At 39.9% G+C, this 20226-nt stretch overlaps 1 protein-coding gene across 1 annotated transcript in view; it reads right to left on the minus strand.

Moving 5' to 3' along the window:
- Positions 1-352: 352 nt before the first annotated feature.
- Positions 353-20226, minus strand: part of LOC139733580 (polyamine-transporting ATPase 13A3-like) — a 49569-nt gene continuing 29695 nt past the window's right edge. The window contains exons 19-30 of the mRNA XM_071644390.1: positions 18846-18966; positions 18079-18203; positions 16273-16448; positions 13873-13971; positions 8748-8827; positions 8099-8251; positions 6322-6418; positions 5621-5693; positions 4120-4270; positions 2893-3044; positions 1034-1218; positions 353-586 (exon numbers count right to left, since the gene is read on the minus strand). Coding sequence (XP_071500491.1) covers positions 407-586; positions 1034-1218; positions 2893-3044; positions 4120-4270; positions 5621-5693; positions 6322-6418; positions 8099-8251; positions 8748-8827; positions 13873-13971; positions 16273-16448; positions 18079-18203; positions 18846-18966 — 1592 coding nt within the window. The 3' untranslated portion in view covers positions 353-406. The remainder of the gene's footprint in view (positions 587-1033; positions 1219-2892; positions 3045-4119; positions 4271-5620; positions 5694-6321; positions 6419-8098; positions 8252-8747; positions 8828-13872; positions 13972-16272; positions 16449-18078; positions 18204-18845; positions 18967-20226) is intronic.

Here is a 20226-nt window from a genome sequence, read left to right on the forward strand (position 1 = left end):
TCAATGATGAACATAAGACTCTTAAAGGGTGCCTTTAGTTATGTCATGAAAATCCAACAAGTATAATTGTGACAAGAGACAGTTTCACTGCTCAAACCTACAGTTTGGTCGCATTTAACATACCCTCCCGCCCCCTCCTTGAAAAAGAAGTATACATGAAAATAATGCTACAAATCAATGTTTTTCAAACATAATCTCCAACAAAGACAATGAGATGTGTAATTCACATAAACAGGCCAATAATAATGATTAACACACTGGTGATTTCTTATATTTCTACACACAAATAATCTATCCACAGGTGACATGTATGGCAAGGCCATATAGTAACCTCTGTGTTGAGAAAGACAGTAAGACATAAAGATAAAACAATGCCCAATGTGAGCTGAATGTGCATCAACCTATTTCATGTATTGACACTGCCACTGAAAATTTTGCCGCTCGCTTCGGTGGTGTGCCCGACCGGTGGCCACGTGGGGTCACTTACAATGGCCCTTTCTACCAGCTTGTACCGGTTTTTAGGTTGCCGCTTGCAGCGTAAGGGTCGAATGCACTTCTTAAAGGTGGTTGTGTCAAAGACAAAAGTCTGTGGAAGAGAGGAAAAGATGAGGCAAAAATATTAAAGACTCATTATCCCAGAAATCTACCAGCTAGAACTTGCCAGAAATCGTAAAATATGTTTCTATGCCACTCTACAGGCATCTTGGGATATTCTGTTGTTATCTCCATGCTTTATTCAACTGTACACGCCAATGCTAGCAATTAGAATTAATCAAAAGATTAAGGCTCAAAGTAATCCATTAATTACCAAGTTGAAGAATGAAGATCAGGAAGAAAAATAAAAATAAAAGAAGAATGCATCATCAACAACAGGAGGACTAAAAGTATGGAAATATTCAAGAACATATCACCTAATCCATTTGTTTTTTAGAATTCTAGTCTGGCACACTCATATCAAGGGGTAAGCTCATTGATGTGCATTCTGTAGGGGTGTTCTAAACTGACAGTAAAGTGACTAAAGAGGATGGTGTACCTCAAATACGAAAGCGAAGAGGAAGTTGAAGAGCACGAGAGCAGCCAAGAAGAGGGTGAAGCTGAGGCTGACGGGGGCAATCTGTCGGAGCTGGATGTTGTTCTCCAGGAAACCCCAAGGGACCGGTAGGAACATCATCACTGACGTCATCAGCACCAGGATGATGAGAGCTACCACAAATAACACTGGGTGGGATGAGATAAAACACAGAACACCATGTCATTTTAATGGTAAACACAAGCACCTAAGAGCACAAAAAGCAGGATGATTAAAGACACCACATACATGTATAACACTGGGCAGGATGAGATAAAACACAGAACACCATGTCATTTTAATGGTAAACACAAGCACCTAAGAGCACAAAAAGCAGGATGATTAAAGACACCACATATAACACTGGGAAGGATGAGATAAAACACAGAACACCTTGTCATTTTAATGGTAAACACAAGCACCTAAGAGCACAAAAAGCAGGATGATTAAAGACACCACATATAACACTGGGCAGGATGAGATAAAACACAGAACACCTTGTCATTTTAATGGTAAACACAAGCACCTAAGAGCACAAAAAGCAGGATGATTAAAGACACCACATATAACACTGGGCAGGATGAGATAAAACACAGAACACCATGTCATTTTAATGGTAAACACAAGCACCTAAGAGCATGAAAAGCAGGATGATTAAAGACACCACATATGACACTGGGCAGGATGAGATAAAACACAGAACACTGTGTTCTCTATGGTAAACACAGACGCCTAAAGAGAACCAGTAATACATTCTTTACACCAGGATGATTAAAGACACCACAAACAACACCGGGCAGGATGAGATTAAACACAGAACACCAAGTCATTTATGGTTTTAAACATAGACAGCCAAAGAGTACAGAGAAGATGTACATTCGTCACATCAAACCCAACAACATTTTCCAACTCCTTTTCATCTCCTTTTCTTCTCTTTCTTTTTCTTCTTGGATTTGGATCCCAATCCAGTATCGTGATTTCGCAATTTTGTTTTACTTCTGCATCAGAAATATGCATAGAATACAAACTTGTACACGATTGCACACAAACAAAATTGCTCTCTGTCACTTTTAACTTTTAACCCGAACTAGGCCAGGGGGAGGGGGGGGCCCTGAGGCCCCCCCCCTCGACGTTCCGCGCGATGTATCGCTATCGCGAAAAGCTATCGCCGCGATGCTTCAAGATTTTTTCCTTTCAAGTCTCCCGCATCTTTTGACACCAAATTTGTGATGCCCGGGTGCGTGGTTCCGAAGTTACGCATACATATGTGTATGCATGTCAGACCAAAAATTGCTCAAAAACGTGAATTTGTGTACAATTTCAATGCAAACTGTGCTTACAGGCAAATTTCATGAAAGCATGATTATTTTGGGGTTTTATTAATTAAAATCAGTTAATAACATATTTTCTTGTTCGGAACAATGTTGCGGACAAATTTCATCGAAAAAACAAGGAAATAAATAAGAAATTTAAAAAACCATGAAATACTTAAGAAAGTTTTCCGATGGCTCTATTATCTTCTCCGATCTTTGCTAAGGACACTAAAAAGAACATTTACACAAAAAATGTGCCTGTTTTGAAGTTCATTTAGTGATTTATACCAAATTGTCCGATTTCATGCATCATTATGCATAAATTAGCATAATTTAGCATAAATGATAATTATTTGAAAAATTAACTTCATGGTACTTTAGATTACATCATAGGCAATGTGTGTGCCAATTTTCGTCACGATCGCGTGATTGACAGCAGAGATCTGGAGGGGGGGGGGGGGGGGGGCCTGGGAGGCATGACATCCTTTCCTTACCAGATTCCAGACTCACCATTGGACCAAATTGGAAGACGATAGGGGGCGCCCTTCGAGAAGGCCGCAGCCAGTATGATGTACTGGAAGGAGGAGACAAGGAACACAACAGAGTTCTCGTAGCAGAAGATGTTCTTGTCAGGGTCAGAGTGATGCTCCAAGGGGGTGAACCTGAGAAAGGAGACAAAGATTCATGTTTTTTACTTTGTTCAATTTCCATCTGAGAAGATGGCTGGATAGCCCATATTCAGCTACATTTATGCTAAGCTGGTCTTCCATGGGGTCCAGTTGTGAGGCAGGACCACTTCATCGGGTTAAACACCCTGCTCTTTGCAATGAATGAATGAATGAGATCTTTTACGTGCATAAGATGTGACTCTCTCACACAAGGGACCTCCATTTTATGTCCTATCTGAGGGACAAAGTGTTTTGCCTCTTGCTAGAGGGGACGGTATGATTACACACAACATTGCTCAGTCCAGACTTAGTTTTGAACCTGGGTCGCTTGGGTCAGAGGCAGATGTGCTGCCGACTGAGCCAACTCACCGCCCTGAGGCGACACAGCAGAAAGAAAGTAATTGATGTGGTACTATCAATATTTCAACACGTCTTTTGAACTCTGAGCTCCACTACGTCTTACACACAATAATCTCCACGATTTGGTGACCCTTGTTTCAGACATTGTCATTAAAGGGATGGTATATTTTGGTTGAGATGGGGATTCAGATTTTAATATTTGGCAAGATAATTAGAAACCACTTACATGAAATATTAAAAATTCTACGAGGAATGTAAGAATTATTTGATGAAAATCGGTTTTGAAATGGATGACATATCCAAAAACGATGAAAAACAATGTGGTCCTTAACCCACCTTTTATTTAGGACTTGTTTGTTTCTGGATATCTCAGTTATTTCAAAACCTATTTTCATCAAATAAACTTTCAATTGCTTTTAGAATTGCATGCTCTTTCAGATTTCACAACAGGTTTCTCATTATCTCACAAAAAGTTGGAAACCTAAAGCCCCATTTCAACCAAATCTATACCATCCCTGTCACATTTGACCGTTGAGCTTAATCTCATTTCCTAAATTGACTCAGCCTGTAACAGAACCTCCCTGTATCTTGAAGACTATACTATGCAGCAAAATGCAAAATGAAAGTAAAAATGAAGAACTCACAAAGAAAAGATAAGCCACAACTCTAACTAAAATCAAAATCTAGAAAAAGATAGCATATATCTTACCATGGCTGAGAAAAGAGGAGAAAGTATGCGGTGGTCTGAACAGCACACACCATCGCCATCTCACAAATGATAGAGAGGAGGATGGTTGGATTCGTAATGCTCCCTGGAGGGCGCTGTTTAACAAGCTTCGGCGAGGCCTTGTTCCGTCCCACTGAAAGGTACATCAAACAAAGTAGAGTGTTTTAGTTGTAGCAGCTAACCAAATGCAACAAAAACTGCAGCTTCAAGAATTTACTAGTAGTTCAAATTATACATGTACAAAAGTTGTCCTAATTCAGTGAGTTAGTAAGAATTGGTGAGTGTGTGTTTGCTATAAGTTTTCTCTGCAGTGTTCTTGACTTTAATCTTCAGAATTGCACAGATTTATTCAGCAATTTATAATGAAATATCTACAGTCATCTATCTCTCTCTTTAACATATGGGGGATTTTGTACAGCCAATGAGAACAGGATTGTTCCGCTTCAAATTGGACCCGTTCTATTCTTCATCTGTTTTTCATTTCTATGAGATAAGGGAACATTCAGAGCTATACATGTTGAACTAGTAGGATTTGTTTTTTTAATTCGAAGACCTACACAGGGCAAGTTGTCAAAGGGGGAATACTCCCATCACGAATGAACCAACATGTATGCATACACAACATATACAATTTGTACATTCATACAGACTGTAAAAGCTGTGATTTTTTAGTACAGATATTTTTGTGAATGAGGTGATAGACATTTTCTTGAGATGTTGTTTTTGTGATTTGACAACGAGGCTAACGTACGTAAGTACAGTGTGAGTAATACTAAATGATACGAACTATGCCATGTATGCGTAGTATTTCCCACAAGAGCCAACACAATATACATTCACAGAAACTACTAGCAGTGCAAACTCATTTATACTCACAGCATGCACACCCAGCAACCTTGATTACTGCACTCTCCCATGCTTAAGGTTTGTCGCTAAAGAGGGATGCGCGTAACGTTAGACCTACTAGCATGCACGTTTCTGGCCAGCCGTGGCCATGGTTTTGCCCCAGCCCGGAAAGTGTCAAATGCCCACAAAATGAGCTCATTGATATTTTCCTGCCCCAAATTTAATGCGATCAAGATCAGGAGTTGATATTTTCATGTGTTGTTACATTTTCCGCCAAACAGTGAATCACAAAATTTGCAAAAAATTAAACCCAGGCAAAAATACAGCTTTCACAGTATAAACTCACACATATACATAGACACATACAAACGAAATCAGGGGTACTATATACACCACATATTTGGAGAGTCTAATTTTTCGCGAATCAGAACTTCTAACAACTTTGTGAGTGGTTAAATTTGCGACTGTGGAGCACAGTACTAAATGGGGAAGTGTACGCAGGCACATCACATTCATGTCGGGATCAGAGTTAACTTTCGTGTGTGTTTAAATTTGCGAATAGTATCCGACTCGTAAAATTCACGAAAAAATAAAATCCTCGTGACATATTCGGTGGATACAAAAAACTCAAACTCACTCAGGATGGCCACTGTAGTTGTAATAACAAGGTCCACGTATAAGAACTGCCAGTCACCGAGGTTGGAGTCAATCTGAGTTTAAAACAATATCAAGTGCATTACACGTTATCTTTCAAACTCTCCCTATTGTAAAAGATATATATATTTTACAAAAATTTTGAACCAGCTCAAGACAGTGAGGAATTTCAGAAAGATGGAAAGCATGACAGATTATAGTAAAAAAAAAAAAAATGCATATTACAGACTGAAAGTACTACCTACAATACCCATAGTAACAACACAATGGTAATCTTATGTGTTTACTAGAAGCTGCTTTCATTTTACATGATAATGTACGCATGTACCAACGTAAATTTCATAAAACTTGATATCGATAATTCACATACTTGGAGGGATGCCAAAGTTTCTCAAACATTATCATTATCATGATAGCACTGCCCTTAACAAAAGAAAAAAGACACCTCCCTATATAACCCAGTGCCACTTCTTTTCTTCTATAATTTTGCATACAAGACAAATGCTTGGCCTGAGAAAGCGAGTCCTTGAACATTACCTACTTCACACTTTTGACCCAACAAAAAACGCTCTGAACCTTTTGACATCAGCACGGATGCAATATGAGACAAGATGACTGTATGTGCTCATCTTAAACAGACAAACCAACAAACAAACAAAACAACAGACAGACAGACAAACTCACCCAGTAGAGGATCATGACGGATACAAACTGAATGACGCTGTAAAGAGCCATGTACTTAAACACTCCGAAGGATGTCATGAGGGCCGCTCGACCCTCCCTAGTAAGAAGATAATAAACATAACAAAATATGGTACAATCAAAGTGACATCGCTTTTGTTTATGATGTACTCACATACCCCACGAGGTGTTCAATAAACTAAACTAAACTAAACTAATATACACAAAATGTCAAACTAATTTAAAAGCCGATATGAACAACTTCAACATCTAGATCAAACAAAACTGTTGCATTCTTGAACACCCTATATCCAGATTTATGTTGACATATACAAATACAAGTTCTGACTTTCACAAGAGAATTCTGGACAGCATAAAAATACACTTATTCCTGTGTTTGCATCAAATAACACATCACAAGATTTCTGCTTCTTTGTCTGCTCTGTATATGAAGAAGAATACTGTATACGCCACATATTTTGCGAGTCTAAATTTTCGCGAATCGGGAATTCCCGACGATTTCGCGAGTGGTTAAATTCGCGACCATGGTGCCCTGTACTGAAAGGAGAAGTGTACACACGTATGTCACATTTGCATCGGGATCAGAGTCAATATTTTCGCGTGTCTTTAATTTCGCGAATAGCACCTGACTCGCGAAATTCGGGAAAATAAAAACCTCGCGAAATATTCGGCGTATACAGTATCCTGTCAAAGGTGAGCTAAAAATAGACAAGTACTTAACATCAATCATGTGATGGATTCTAAAACACAAAACACAAAACAAACAAACAAAACAATCTCTTCTACCAAGGAATGACGGGAGTTCCTAGGAGATGTCACATCCTTATAACAGTCAAATTTGTTCGCACAGACATTACAGTATTTTGAGCAACATGTTTCAGTCAACAATTTTGCAATTACAAGCCCCTTTGCCCTACAGAGTCATTGCTGTAAAGTTACTACAAGTCTGTAATCACATGACGCAAAGGCTATGATCTGTTTTTTCTTTTCCAAAGAGAAAATTTGCTGAAGAACCTTGCACGGGTCAAGGAAAGAATTATGAAGCAATGACCTCATCCAAGGTTAACCCTTTGTGTGCTTGGAGTGCTGACTGGCACAGAAAACCCCATAGCATTGTACACACTGTCCAAAGTCCCTGGTACAGAAAGGGGTAAGATGTAATCCTTACTTATGCTGCCATTTGTGAAGCTTTGCGAAACTTTACAATTCTATTACTTTCCAACTTTATATAGTGACTCCCCATTGTTCCAGTTGTAAGATATTACTTAAAGGTGCATGGTCCCAGTGTTTTAGTCAAATGCGTACGCGGGCGCACGGCGCAAGTTTCCTATAGAGACCTACGCTATCGACTCCTCTTTAGCGCTTACGCTTTGGCCCACTTCCCCGAGTCCGAAGAAGTCCGATCCACTGTAGTCAGTGGTCCGATCACAGTTCAGCTCATGATTCGACTGAGGGGGTTGACAGCTTTAGCAAACTTCTTTTGGGATGTCATAATAAGAAGCACATATGCATGCACCCTGGCATTACTACAGACTGCGCGACTCGCAGAGAAGACAACGAAGGCAACGTTACTTAGCAACACCTACGCACTTTACTCTTGATGACAGCTCAACTTCGGTAATCTTCGTATCAATGCTAACAGTGATCGGCAGTATCATCAACAGCGCCCCCTACACTACCGGGAATATGCCCCTTTAAAGTCACACGGAGCATGGAGTAACATTTTAAATGTTAGACAACGATGCCAGTGCAAGCTCACCTGATGACGGTGGGCACGCACGATATGTCGGGTACCATGGAAGTGAAAGGTGATGCCACCGAAGCTTCTGCCTCAGAAAGAGAGATGCCGGCATGGGCCGTCTTCAGAGCTCCGCAGTCATTGGCTCCATCCCCACACATACCCACACAGTACCTGCAAAAGTGACCAATCAAAACAGACGTTTCATACGCTCACATTAACACTAATACACATATGTCAGCATCATAATGAAGCTGGAGGATAATCAGAAAACGAACCCCTTCATATGTGTAGCAAGTTGTTTTCGATTATGAAGACTATTCTTCAAGAAGCAACAGGTTCTCAATGGGCATCACAATGCGCATGTAAATATTTGCAACTGAAGCCCATATGAACAGGGCTCTAATCATAATGGACACAGCATTATAATTCAGGCCCACATTAGACTTTCATGCATATCAGCTGATTGGATTTCAGATAGTCCATGCTTGTATTTAAAGCATTCAAAGATCTGCATATCAATTTTCTTCTAACTATTTGTTGTTTTCTTCAAAACACTCACAACAAAGACAAAGCAATACTGGGACATTTGCTTATCCACAAGTAGGACAACATGAAATAAGAAGGAAACCAAACACAGAGTATGCCTTTCTCTGTTTGGTGTTCTCACCCTAAATTCTGCAGCGCCTCGACGAGTTGTGTTTTCTGATCAGGTGACATCCGTGCATACACCGTCCCTCTCTGGACAATCTTAAAGAAACCATACGTACAAGGAGCAAAGGTAATTTAATCACTGGTTCCAAGACAGGATAACTCACAATACATCGTGATACACAGCATGTCAGGACTGCTTGGCAATGCCATGATACAATGGCTGGCTCTGGTGTCCTAGACTGCATTTGTTATCTAACCATTATCCAATTGCAATTCGAGTGTTGTCACTGCGCAGCTGCTTTACACCGGGAAGTAAAGGTCAACTGTGTGCCACCAAACATGCCTCATTAGTCACACACAAAATAATTGGTACAGAGCACAACTGGAAACAGCTGGGATTTCACCTTGAGACATAGACGCGTTTCAAAACGGCACTGCGTTTATCTACTCGCAGAAAGGCGATCATCGTCTCAAACGCGTTTCAAAACACCGTTTCTAAATACGTTTGAAAACACGGTTGCATTCATCTAACCTCCGAAAATGCCTCAAATGCATTTAGAATCATGATTCTGCCTCAGAAATTTATAGATAAACGCAGCCATAGACACACTACATGTTTCTGTGACAGGAGGTAGTTTATGGTATTCTGTTTACTCCTAAAAATGCTTGGGTACTTTGAAATGGGGAGGGGGGGGGGCCAGGGGGAGAAGAGGGAGGGCTATCTTCAGATCTTTTAAAATGTTGGTTCTGGCACATGTATGGATGGGTTGATACGTGAGGAATATGATAAGGAAAGTTTTCTTTCTTTTTCTATAATGATACATATAGGTGGTTTGTTTGATATCAATTTGTCATTATGTAATCTGCAAGTTTTTGTAAAATAGCTAAAAATCTTACATCGTGACCAAAGACTGCCAGCATAGTGAGTTCTACTTCACAATTAAGATAAGATTTTTTCCATGGCAAGACGAGTACCGACTTTCCCTAATACTCCACTATTGAAAAAAAAAGAAGAAAAAAAGAAAAACAAGAGACCCGCGGGTCTAGCGCTCACCTGAGTATCGCAAGTTCACCTTTCACGCAGTCACTAATCTAAACTAGAACTATCACTCATTGTGATTAATATACCCCCACCCACAACTGAGGAAATTAGCTCAACCATGATTTTTTTTTTTTACTTTTTAATGAAAAAAAAAAACTAATGCAATGCACTGTCCAACAGTAAATAAATGTATTGCTCACTGTTAGTCAAATGTCCAACATCTCAAGTCAAGTGCTCAAAAACTGAGTGAGCAAGATAAATAAACTGAAGATTTCTATGGTTTTTATTAAAAATTGTATAACCATGGCGCAACACAATGTTGGATATTAAGAAAAAAATGAAGTTTTGCACAACTATATATCATAGCCATCACATGTGCCAAATTTCAAGCCAAATGCTAACAGGATGAGGGGCTTAGTTGAATTCACAATATTAGTGTATCGTTTTCATTCAAAATATACTGTTACCGTGGCAACACATTTTCAACACTGACAAAAGAGTTTTTGCACATCTAGGTAATGTACAGGTAACATGTGCCAAATATGAAGCCAAAATGCTCTAAACATAGAGAGTTAGGATCTAATCGAAATGTTTGTATGATTTTCATTCAAAATGCACTGTTACCATGGCAACACATTGTTCAACAATGATGGAATACAAAGTTTGCATATCTCTGTACTACAATGGTTGCATGTGCCAAATTTCAAGCCAAATGCTCAAAGACTGAGGGAGTTACCTGAATCCAAAATATTTTATATTGATTTTCATTCAAACTATGCTGTTACCATGCAACACAATGATCAACAATGACGAAAGGTTAAGTTTGCACATCTACATAACATAGTGGTCAGGTGTGCCAAATTTCTGGCTAAATGCTCAAAGACTGAGGGAGTTGGCGGAATCCACATGCTTTTTGGTGAAAAATGTTGTTACCATGGCAACGCATTGTTCAACAATAATGACAGATTAAGTTTGAACATCTATATGCTATAGTGGTCACCTGTGCCAAATTTTAAGCCAAATGCTTAAAGACTGAGGGAGTTAACTGAATCCAAAATATTTTTGCATGATTTTCATTCAAAATATACTGTTACCATGGCAACACATTGATCAACAATGACCAAAGACAATGTATGCTCATCTACGTACTCTAGTGGTCACATATGCCAAATTTCAAGCTTAATGCTCAAAGACTGAGGTAGTTACCTGAATTCACAATATTTTTGTATGCATTTTAGTGAAAAGCTGCTGTTACCATGGCAACCCATTGCTCACCACTGACAAAAGATTAAGTTTGCACATCTATATACTATAGTGGTTGCATGTGCCAAATTTCAAGCTAAATGCTCAAAGAGTGAGGGATTTAACTGAATCCACAATATTTTTTTTATGATTTTCATTCAAAATATGCCGTTACCATGGCAACGCATTGATCACCACTGACGAAAGATTACCTTTGCACATCTACGTACCGCAGTGGTAATGTGTGCCAAATTCTAGCTAAACGCTTAAAGACTAAAGAAAGTTAGCTGAATCCACAATATTTTTGTATGTTTTTTTGTTTAAAAAAAAGCTGTTACTATGGCAACGCATTGTTCATCACTGACGAAAGATTAAGTTTGCACATCTTTATACTATAGTGGTCATGTGTGCCAAATTTCAAGTCAAATGCTCTAAGACTGAGGGAGTTAACTGAATCCACAATATTTTCGTATGACTTTCATTCAAACTATGCTGTTACCATGGCAACACATAGATAAAAAATGACGAAAGAGTAAGTATGCACATCTACATACAATAGTGGTCACATGTGCCAATTTTTAAGCCAAATGCTTGAAAACTGAAGGAGTTAGGCTAATCCACACATTTTTGTATGATTGGTTAAAAAAATTCTGTTGCCATGGCAACAGATTCATCACCACACACATATGTGTTTTGCACAAATATACATTACATTGATCGTATATCCCAAATTCAAACTGAATTGCTACAAACCTAAGAGATTAGAGCAATCCACAACATTTTGTAAGATTTATATGAAAATCTTCCGTTGCCATGGCAACGCATTATGAAATACTCACGAAAAAGGTCTCTTGCACATCTGCCTGTGATAGCGGTCACACATGCCAAATTTGAAGTTGATTGCTCAAAAATTGAGAAAGTTGTTCGATCCACAAGTTTTTATGAAAATATGCCGTTGCCATGGCAACGCATCGTGCGATACTAATGAAAAAGGTGTCTTGCACATCTACCTTTGATAGCAGTCACACATGCCAAATTTGGGGTCAATTGCTCAAAAAATGAGAGAGGAGTTCGATCCACAACATTTTGCTAGATTTTTTAAAAATTTGCCGTTGCCATGGCAACTCATTATGCAATACTAACGAAAAAGGTGTCTTGCACATCTCCCTTTGATAGCAGTCACACATGCTAAATTTGGGGATAATTGCTCAAAAAATGAGAGAGTAGTTCGATCCACAAGTTTTTACGAAAATATGCCGTTTCCATGGCAACGCATTATGCGATACTAACGAAAAAGGTGTCTTGCACATCTACCTTTGATAGCGGTCACACATGCCAAATTTGGGGTCAATTGCTCAAAAAATGAGAGAGGAGTTCGACCCACAAGATTTTGCAACGGACCGACCGCCCGACCGCCCGACCGCCCGCCCGACCGACCGACCGACCGACCGACCGACCGACCGACCGACCGACCGGCCACCCGACCTCAGGATGATTCCTATATACCCCCCCTACACACTATGTGTGGGTGGGGGTATAATTATTCACAGCTCTACCAAAATTTGACCAGGCACTCTCAAGTAGAAGATGAAAATGTACAATAAGGTCCCATTTTTTTAAAGATTCCTTAATTTGGGGGGATTGGGGCCCCCTGGGGCCCTCTGGGTGGGGTATGGTGCTCATTTTGATAAATTGTGCTCCTGATCCCCTAGGGATGCTACTTGCCAAGTTTGACGAAAATCCATCATGAGGTTTTCAGGAAGAAGATGAAAATGTACAATTTAGGCCCCCATTTGGACCTTCCCAACCACCCCCCCCCCCCTCCCCGAGGGGCACCCCTGGATCTCCTATGAACAAACTTGAAACTACAGTCATTAATGTACTCACTCATAGTATTATCTTAGCTCTATAACTTCTGATACTAGAGAAGATTTTAAAAGATTCCTTCATTTTGGGGGTGTGGGCCCCCCGGGGGCCCCCTGGGTGGGGCATGGTGCCCATTTTAACAAATTGAGATCCTAACCCCTTAGGGATGCTACCTGCCAAGTTTGGTGAAAATGGGTCATGGGGTTCTCAAGAAGATAAAAATGTACAATTTAGGCCCCATTAGGATCCCTCCTCACCCCCCTCCCCTGGGTCCCAAGGGGGGCACCCCTGATTCTGCCATGAACAAACTTGAAACTACAGTCATTAATGTACAAACTCATAGTATTAACTTAGCTCTATCACTTATGGTTCGAGAGAAGAAGATTTTTACAGATTCCTTAATTTTGGGGGGTTTGGGCCCCCTGGGGCCCCCTGGGTGGGGCATGGTGCCCATTTTAACAAATTGGGTTCCTAACCCCCTAGGGATGCTAGCTGCCAAGTTTGGTGAAAATGGGTCATGGGATTCTTAAGAAGAAGATGAAAATGTACAATTTAGGCCCCATTAGAACCCCTCCCCACCCCCCTCCCCTGGGTCCCAAGGGGGGCACCCCTGATTCTGCCATGAACAAACTTGAAACTACAGTCATCAATGTACTAACTCATAGTATTAACTTAGCTCTATCACTTCTGGTTCTAGAGAAGAAGATTTTTACAGATTCCTTAATTTTGGGGGGTTTGGGCCCCCCTGGGGGCCCCCTGGGTGGGGCATGGTGCCCATTTTAACAAATTGAGTTCCTAACCCCCTAGGGATGCTACCTGCCAAGTTTGATGAAAATCGGTCTTGGGGTTTTCAAGAAGAAGATGAAAATGTAAAAAGTTTACGCACGACGCACGACGGACGACGGACGACGGACGACGGACGCCGGACGAAGGGCGATCGCAATAGCTCACTTGAGCCTTTGGCTCAGGTGAGCTAAAAAGCAGGACTTACCTTGTCCATGAGGTGAGGGAAGTGAGTCCTGAGAACAGCAAAGGATTTCCCAGAAACGGCAAAGTGGAAGTTCTCCGCCTCGATGGAGACATTAATTTCCTAGAATAAAAAAAAAAAAAAAAGATGAGGTGCTTGAGACAAGGCCATTAATATCTCACATCTTCGCTGGGGTGACAAAACTTTGTATCTCAAATTTTGGCGAAAATCACTTTTTTGAATAAATTATCAGATAATCAGTTCAGTAATGTACTGTCCAAATTCTACCTGTCTAATCCAAAAAATGAAGCCACCACGGCATGTCAAAGAAAAGGCGATCCCATTTGTTACCATGCTCTGGCTGTCGGGTTTTTTTTAGCTCTCTAGAGCATTTGGCATTTTTGAGATACAAGGTTCTGTCACTCAAACAGAGATATTGTCGCTGGGGTGAAAAGACCTTGTATGTAAAATTTTGGTGAAAATGACTTTTTTTTAAATTAATGGTCAAATAATCAGTCAAGTGGTGTCTTGTCCAAATCCTAGCTGTCTTACCCCCAAAATGAAGCTACCACAGTATGTCAAAGGAAAAGCAATTCCATTTGAGATAGTGCTTCGGCTGCCTTTTTTTTTTTGCTTTCCTGAACATTTGACATTTTGTAGATACGAGGTCTTGTCGCCCCAGCGATGATACAGTGTATACGTGCCAATGTATCACACTTCTGATAAAATATGGCCCCTAGATAGCAAGTCCTATGAATTTTAGAAAACGGTAAAGACTTACTGCATATGCTACACATCTTCAGTGGTTTCATTTTCACAAATTTAGTGAGTCAACTAACAACATTAAAAACACGGCAGAATATTGCCTCCTCCTGTTGGATAAAAACAATGTAGATCATCTGCAACTTGAGATATTGCTAGCTTTACTTCATGAAATGTGATGATGCATATTTTTCATCCTATTGCTGCAGTTCTTGAAAGTGAAAATTATCATTATTAATTATTAAAGGGGATCAGTGGAGAATGCTGGGGGATGATTGTTCCAATCCTAGTGGGAGTCATTTAAGAGTGCATTATATACCTGTTGTGTGAAAATTATTTGCTTCAGAACGATCTCATATTCACGTGATGTGCAGTTTAATCGCCCTGTCACTGTACAGGCATGCTAACTTGGAAACATTAAACTGCACATTACTTGAATATGAGACCATTCTGAAGAAAATAATTTTCACACAACAATAGATACATAATGTACTCTTAAATGAATCCCAAAAGGATTGGAACAATCATCCCCCATGCAGCATTCCCACTGATTCCCACTGATCAGTTACTAGCCATCCCCTTTAAGTCAGGATTCACACAATATCATGCTTATGACATACATTGTATAAATGGTGATCAAACCTTTTTTTTTAAAGGTTGCTGGTTACAACTTGATACTCCCAGACTGCCTGGACATCCCCATTGTGCTGGAGTGACCAGATTAGAAGTACGAATACAGGATGCTGAGGAACTGGCCAGGGATAGAGACATATGGAGGAGGGTCACCAAAAGGAGCACATGGGGACACCACGTCCTGTGCAATTAAAGGGGCATAGTCCCGGTAGTGTAGTGGGCGCTGCTGATGATACTGCCGATCACCGTTAGCATTGATACGAAGATTACCGAAGTTGAGCTGTCATCAAGAGTAAAGCGCATAGGCGTTGCTAAATAACGTTGCCTTCGTTGTCTTCTCTGCGCATCGCGCAATCTGTAGTAATGCAAGGGTGCGTGCATATGTGCTTGTTATTATGACATCACAAAAGAAGTTTGCTAAAGCTGTCATCCCCCTCAGCCGAATCATGAGCCGAACTGTGATCGGACCACTGACTACAGTGGCTCGGACTTCTTCGGACTCGGGGAAGTGGGCCAATGTGTAAGCGCTAAAGAGGAATCGATAGCGTAGGTCTCTATAGGAAACTTGCGCCGTGCGCCCGCGTACGCATTTGACTAAAACACCAGGACTATGCACCTTTAAGGCCCGACGCACACTATACGATCCGACCGGTCGTACGACCAGAAGTGTGACGTCACCAGTCTTGCCAGTTTCCAGTCGTACGACTGGGTCTTAGCACCAGTCGTAGAAATTTGGCATATTTAATTTCTACGACCAGTTGTGGGCTTTCAGCCAATCACGATACAGTATTATGCAAAGAGAAGTGCACGTAACGTGCACTGCATGCGCTTCTATACTCAATGGTAACCTACTGAAGCCAGGATGGTCGTAAGACTAGTTTTAAGGTCAGGTCGTATATTGTGCGTTGCCAGGTCACACGACCTGGTCGTATGGTTTTAAGGTCGTATAGTTGTGAGTCATACAGTGGGCGGCGGGCTTTAGTCAAGTAAATCAAGGTTACAACATAAAACTTTGAGGAGCTAATTCACCTCCGAGCCAGACGTCACACACTCGGTGCTTGCATCGGGGAGCGTGTCATAGGACCACTCGATGCGAGCTGGCAGCTCGCTCTGGGGCGGGAGGGCATTTATGACGATGACCTTTGACATGGGAGCCACCATCTTGCAGTCCCTCGCCACACTGACGGCTGTAAGCATGTTGTCACCTGCAAAGAGTTAAAATCATCATTTCCAGTTATGAGAAATGAGAAATAATTGGTAAAATTTGCATGACAGAGAATACATGCTTGGTGAGGCAGAGAAAGGTCAATCTTTCACAATGAACCAACACACACACACACACACACTGTCAAAGTCTTGGGGCAGTAATCTTAAGTTTGCACTCATATCTGTACAGGTTGGACTACTCTTGGAGTGATTGTACCACGCAGCTTTACAATTTTCTTCACAGTCAACATTAATGGGACTGTACAGTATTGGTTGAGGTGGGAATTCATGTTTTGAACATTCCTAAGTGAGATAATGAGAAACCTCTTATGAAATATGAAAGAGTATGTAATTTCAAGAAGGATTCAACGTTTATTTGATGAAAATTGGTTTTCAAATGGCTGAGATATCCAAAAAAGTGAAAATAATAAAAGGCGACAGACCACGCCTTTTATTAGGATCTCTTAGTTTCACCTTGTTTTTAGATATCTCAGCCATTTCAAAACCGATTTTCATCAAAAAAAAACTTTTGATACCCCTTAGAATTGCATGCTCTTTGACATCTCAAATAGAGTGGTTTCTGAATATCTCGCAAAACGTTAAAAGTTAAATCCTCACCTTGACCAGAAGTGTACACACCCTTTAACACCATTTTTTGAAAGTCAGTGATTTTTACTGTGGAAAACTTTAGCCTACTGGCTTCAGCAGATCACTTGCTGAAACATTGAGGACAGGGCAGTGGAAGTCTAATATCAAAAACAATTCTCTCTTCTTTTTTTTTTTCACACTGTCACATCCAAGATCAATCAGTCCCACAGCAACAAACTCACAAATGCAACACACATGATGCAACAGTGCAAAAAGCTGGTTTGTAATCAGCTCATGAGCATATCTCCCAAATAACCTTTCTTTTTTCTCAGTTGTTTAGGCACTTCACTTGTTTTCAAAGCGACATAGTGCATAAAGCTTTCCTGTCGAAGCAATCTGCGGAATTCATGCTCTAACAAAGAATGAACTTGCATGGACCATGAAACCAGAACAATCTCACAATTAAAACTTTGGGAAGCATCCATTTCAATGTTTCGCAATGAATGCATTGACAAATTTCATCTACATACTCATATTGCCAAATCCTAGGCTTTAATGAACACTTTGTTGCTGCAAGATGGGTGTACTGGCAAGTACCATTTACAAGCATTACAATATGCATGAATAATCATTACATCAAAGATATTTATCTCAGTGACTTTAAATAGCAATGTGGTTATTATCACCAGTAACCTTTTTCTGCTCATGTGCAAAGTACAACTACAAACTAGTTTATAGGAGAAACTTTTTTTGTTAAAAATTTTCTTCTATCTCTCCCAGTTTATGATATACACAGCCTTGAAGCTACGGATCTATAAACTTCCCTCCAATTGTAGTTGAACTGAATTGAATCATGATTAGTTTTACATGGCTCTACAATGGAAGCGATGGATGTCTGAACACAAGCAACCACAAAACTGACAATACTAATTGCAATACATGGGACTACACAAGTCATCTACAGAGTCATTGTAATAGTTTTGTTTCTTCTACGTGTGTGCCTAAGGTCCAAACATACAGCACACCAATCCCGCTACTCACCAGTTACCATGACGGTACGGATGTTGGCATTGTTGAGTTGTTTGATGATTTTGGTGGTGACTGGTTTTAGTGCGTTCTGCATGATCAGCAGGCCAAGGAATTGGAGCTGCTTCTCTAGTTCCGTCCTACCGCAAAAAAAGAAAAGAAAAGAAAGACTTTAAAGGGATGGTGTAATTTGGTTGAGACCTGGCTATTGTTTGTTTTTTGGATTTTTTTTTTTGGAAGGGGGTGACAAAATGAGAAACCTCTTATGAAATATGAAAACGAATGCACGAGGAATTCAACATTAATTTGATGAAAATTGTTTTTGAAATGGCCCAGATATCCAAGACAAAGTGATACTAATAAAAGCCACCTTTTTATTAGGATCGCCTTGTTTTACTTTGTTTTTGGATATCTCAGCCATTTCAGAATCAATTTTCATCAAATAAATTTTGAATTCCTCCAAAAGTGGTACAGCTGTATGCTCTATAACTTTTCAAAGGTAGTTTGTTAGCATCTTGCAAAAAAGTTACAAATTAAATCCTCATCTTCACCAATACTAGACCACCTATTCAAAAAATTTCTTATAGAATTGTCTTGTATCCTGACACTACATTAAATGCATCTACGACTAAGTACAATTTTTTTCGAGAACATTTTAAAATTGAAGTTATTTCATAACTCAACTGATGCATCTTGAATTGATCTGGACCCAAAAAATTTGGCACTGATCTTTGGAACAAGAAGTGGGCTTTCGTAGAGAACCACGGATCTACTAGACGTACCTCTGAATCTTCTGTGCGTGATGCCAGGAGAGCTTGGGGTCAAGGGGTTTCCAGGCCACAGCGAGAACCCTGAACCCCTGCTGGGTGTACTGCTGTAGAGCCTCCTGGAAGTCTGTAGGGACTACAGACAGACAGACAGACAGACAAAGAGACAGATGGGGACATGCATACATACATACATACATACATACATACATACATATATACATACAAACAGACATACATACATACATACATACATACATATATATACATACATATATACATACAAACAGACAGACATACAGACAGACAGGCAGGCAGACAGAAAAATATAGACAGACATAAAGACACACATACATATATACGGAGACACAGAGACATACAGACATATAGACATACAGACAGACACACAGACAGGGAGGTAGGCAGACACACACACACACACACACACACACACACAGAAAGAAAAGTAGACAGTCAGGGAAAGAAAAAAAGACAACAAAGTAAAGCAACAGAAAGACAAACGGACACAGATGAATAGGAGACCAGTCCAAAGCGGACAAAGAATGCATCGAAACGCAAGAAGGGAAAAATATAATAGAGAAAGAGTGAACAGAAAGACAGACGAAGACAAAGGAGGACACAAAGAATCAGACAGAGGCAGTGAGACAAACAGAAGGACAGACACACATCCAAACAGAGAGAGAGAAAGAGAAAATGCGAGAAAGAATGAGATCTTTTTCAGAATTTCAGACAATTGCTCAGTTTGAACTTCTTTCTTTAGCCTTTTTTTTAAATGTCGATGTAAAGTTTGATCTTAGAATTCATCTATAAAAGTCAGATAAAAATGTATAAGCTGTTATTTTTCGAGGGTTGAATTTTCATGAATTTCGTGAATCACAGTTGGATCGCAAATTTAACAACACACGAAAATGTTTCCATGTGCTTTGTTTATAGTGCATTAATGTAAGCGTCAGTGTCAAGTCGCGAAAACAACATCTTCCGAAAATGTCTATGACCTCGTCATTTGCGAAAATATCTGTACGGGAAAATAACAGCGTGTACAGTATCCTGAAACAAAAACAATTCAAAATAATGTTGCTGTGCAGCCTTCAAAAATTTTCAATAGCTTATTCTCATTCAAGACTACATTCACGTCATTGCTTGCGAAGGAATACTAAAACTGACAAATGTAAAGGTACTTGATTGAGTTTTGTAGAAAAGCAAGCAAACATAAATTCACAGGAACAGTGATTAATTGCCCACAGGGTTCATACTCTTTCTCATGAATTGAATTCCACGACTTTCCATGACCTTTCTAGCCAGAATTCCATGACTTTTCCATGACTTTTACACAAGTTTTTCTCTTTTTTTTTTTACTACATTAGACTGAAAATTT

This window comes from Diadema antillarum, unplaced genomic scaffold (assembly GCF_040938485.1).
Source record: "Diadema antillarum isolate AM-2024a unplaced genomic scaffold, OU_Dant_1.0 seq00000483_RagTag, whole genome shotgun sequence".
NCBI classification, from domain to species: Eukaryota; Metazoa; Echinodermata; class Echinoidea; order Diadematoida; family Diadematidae; genus Diadema; species Diadema antillarum.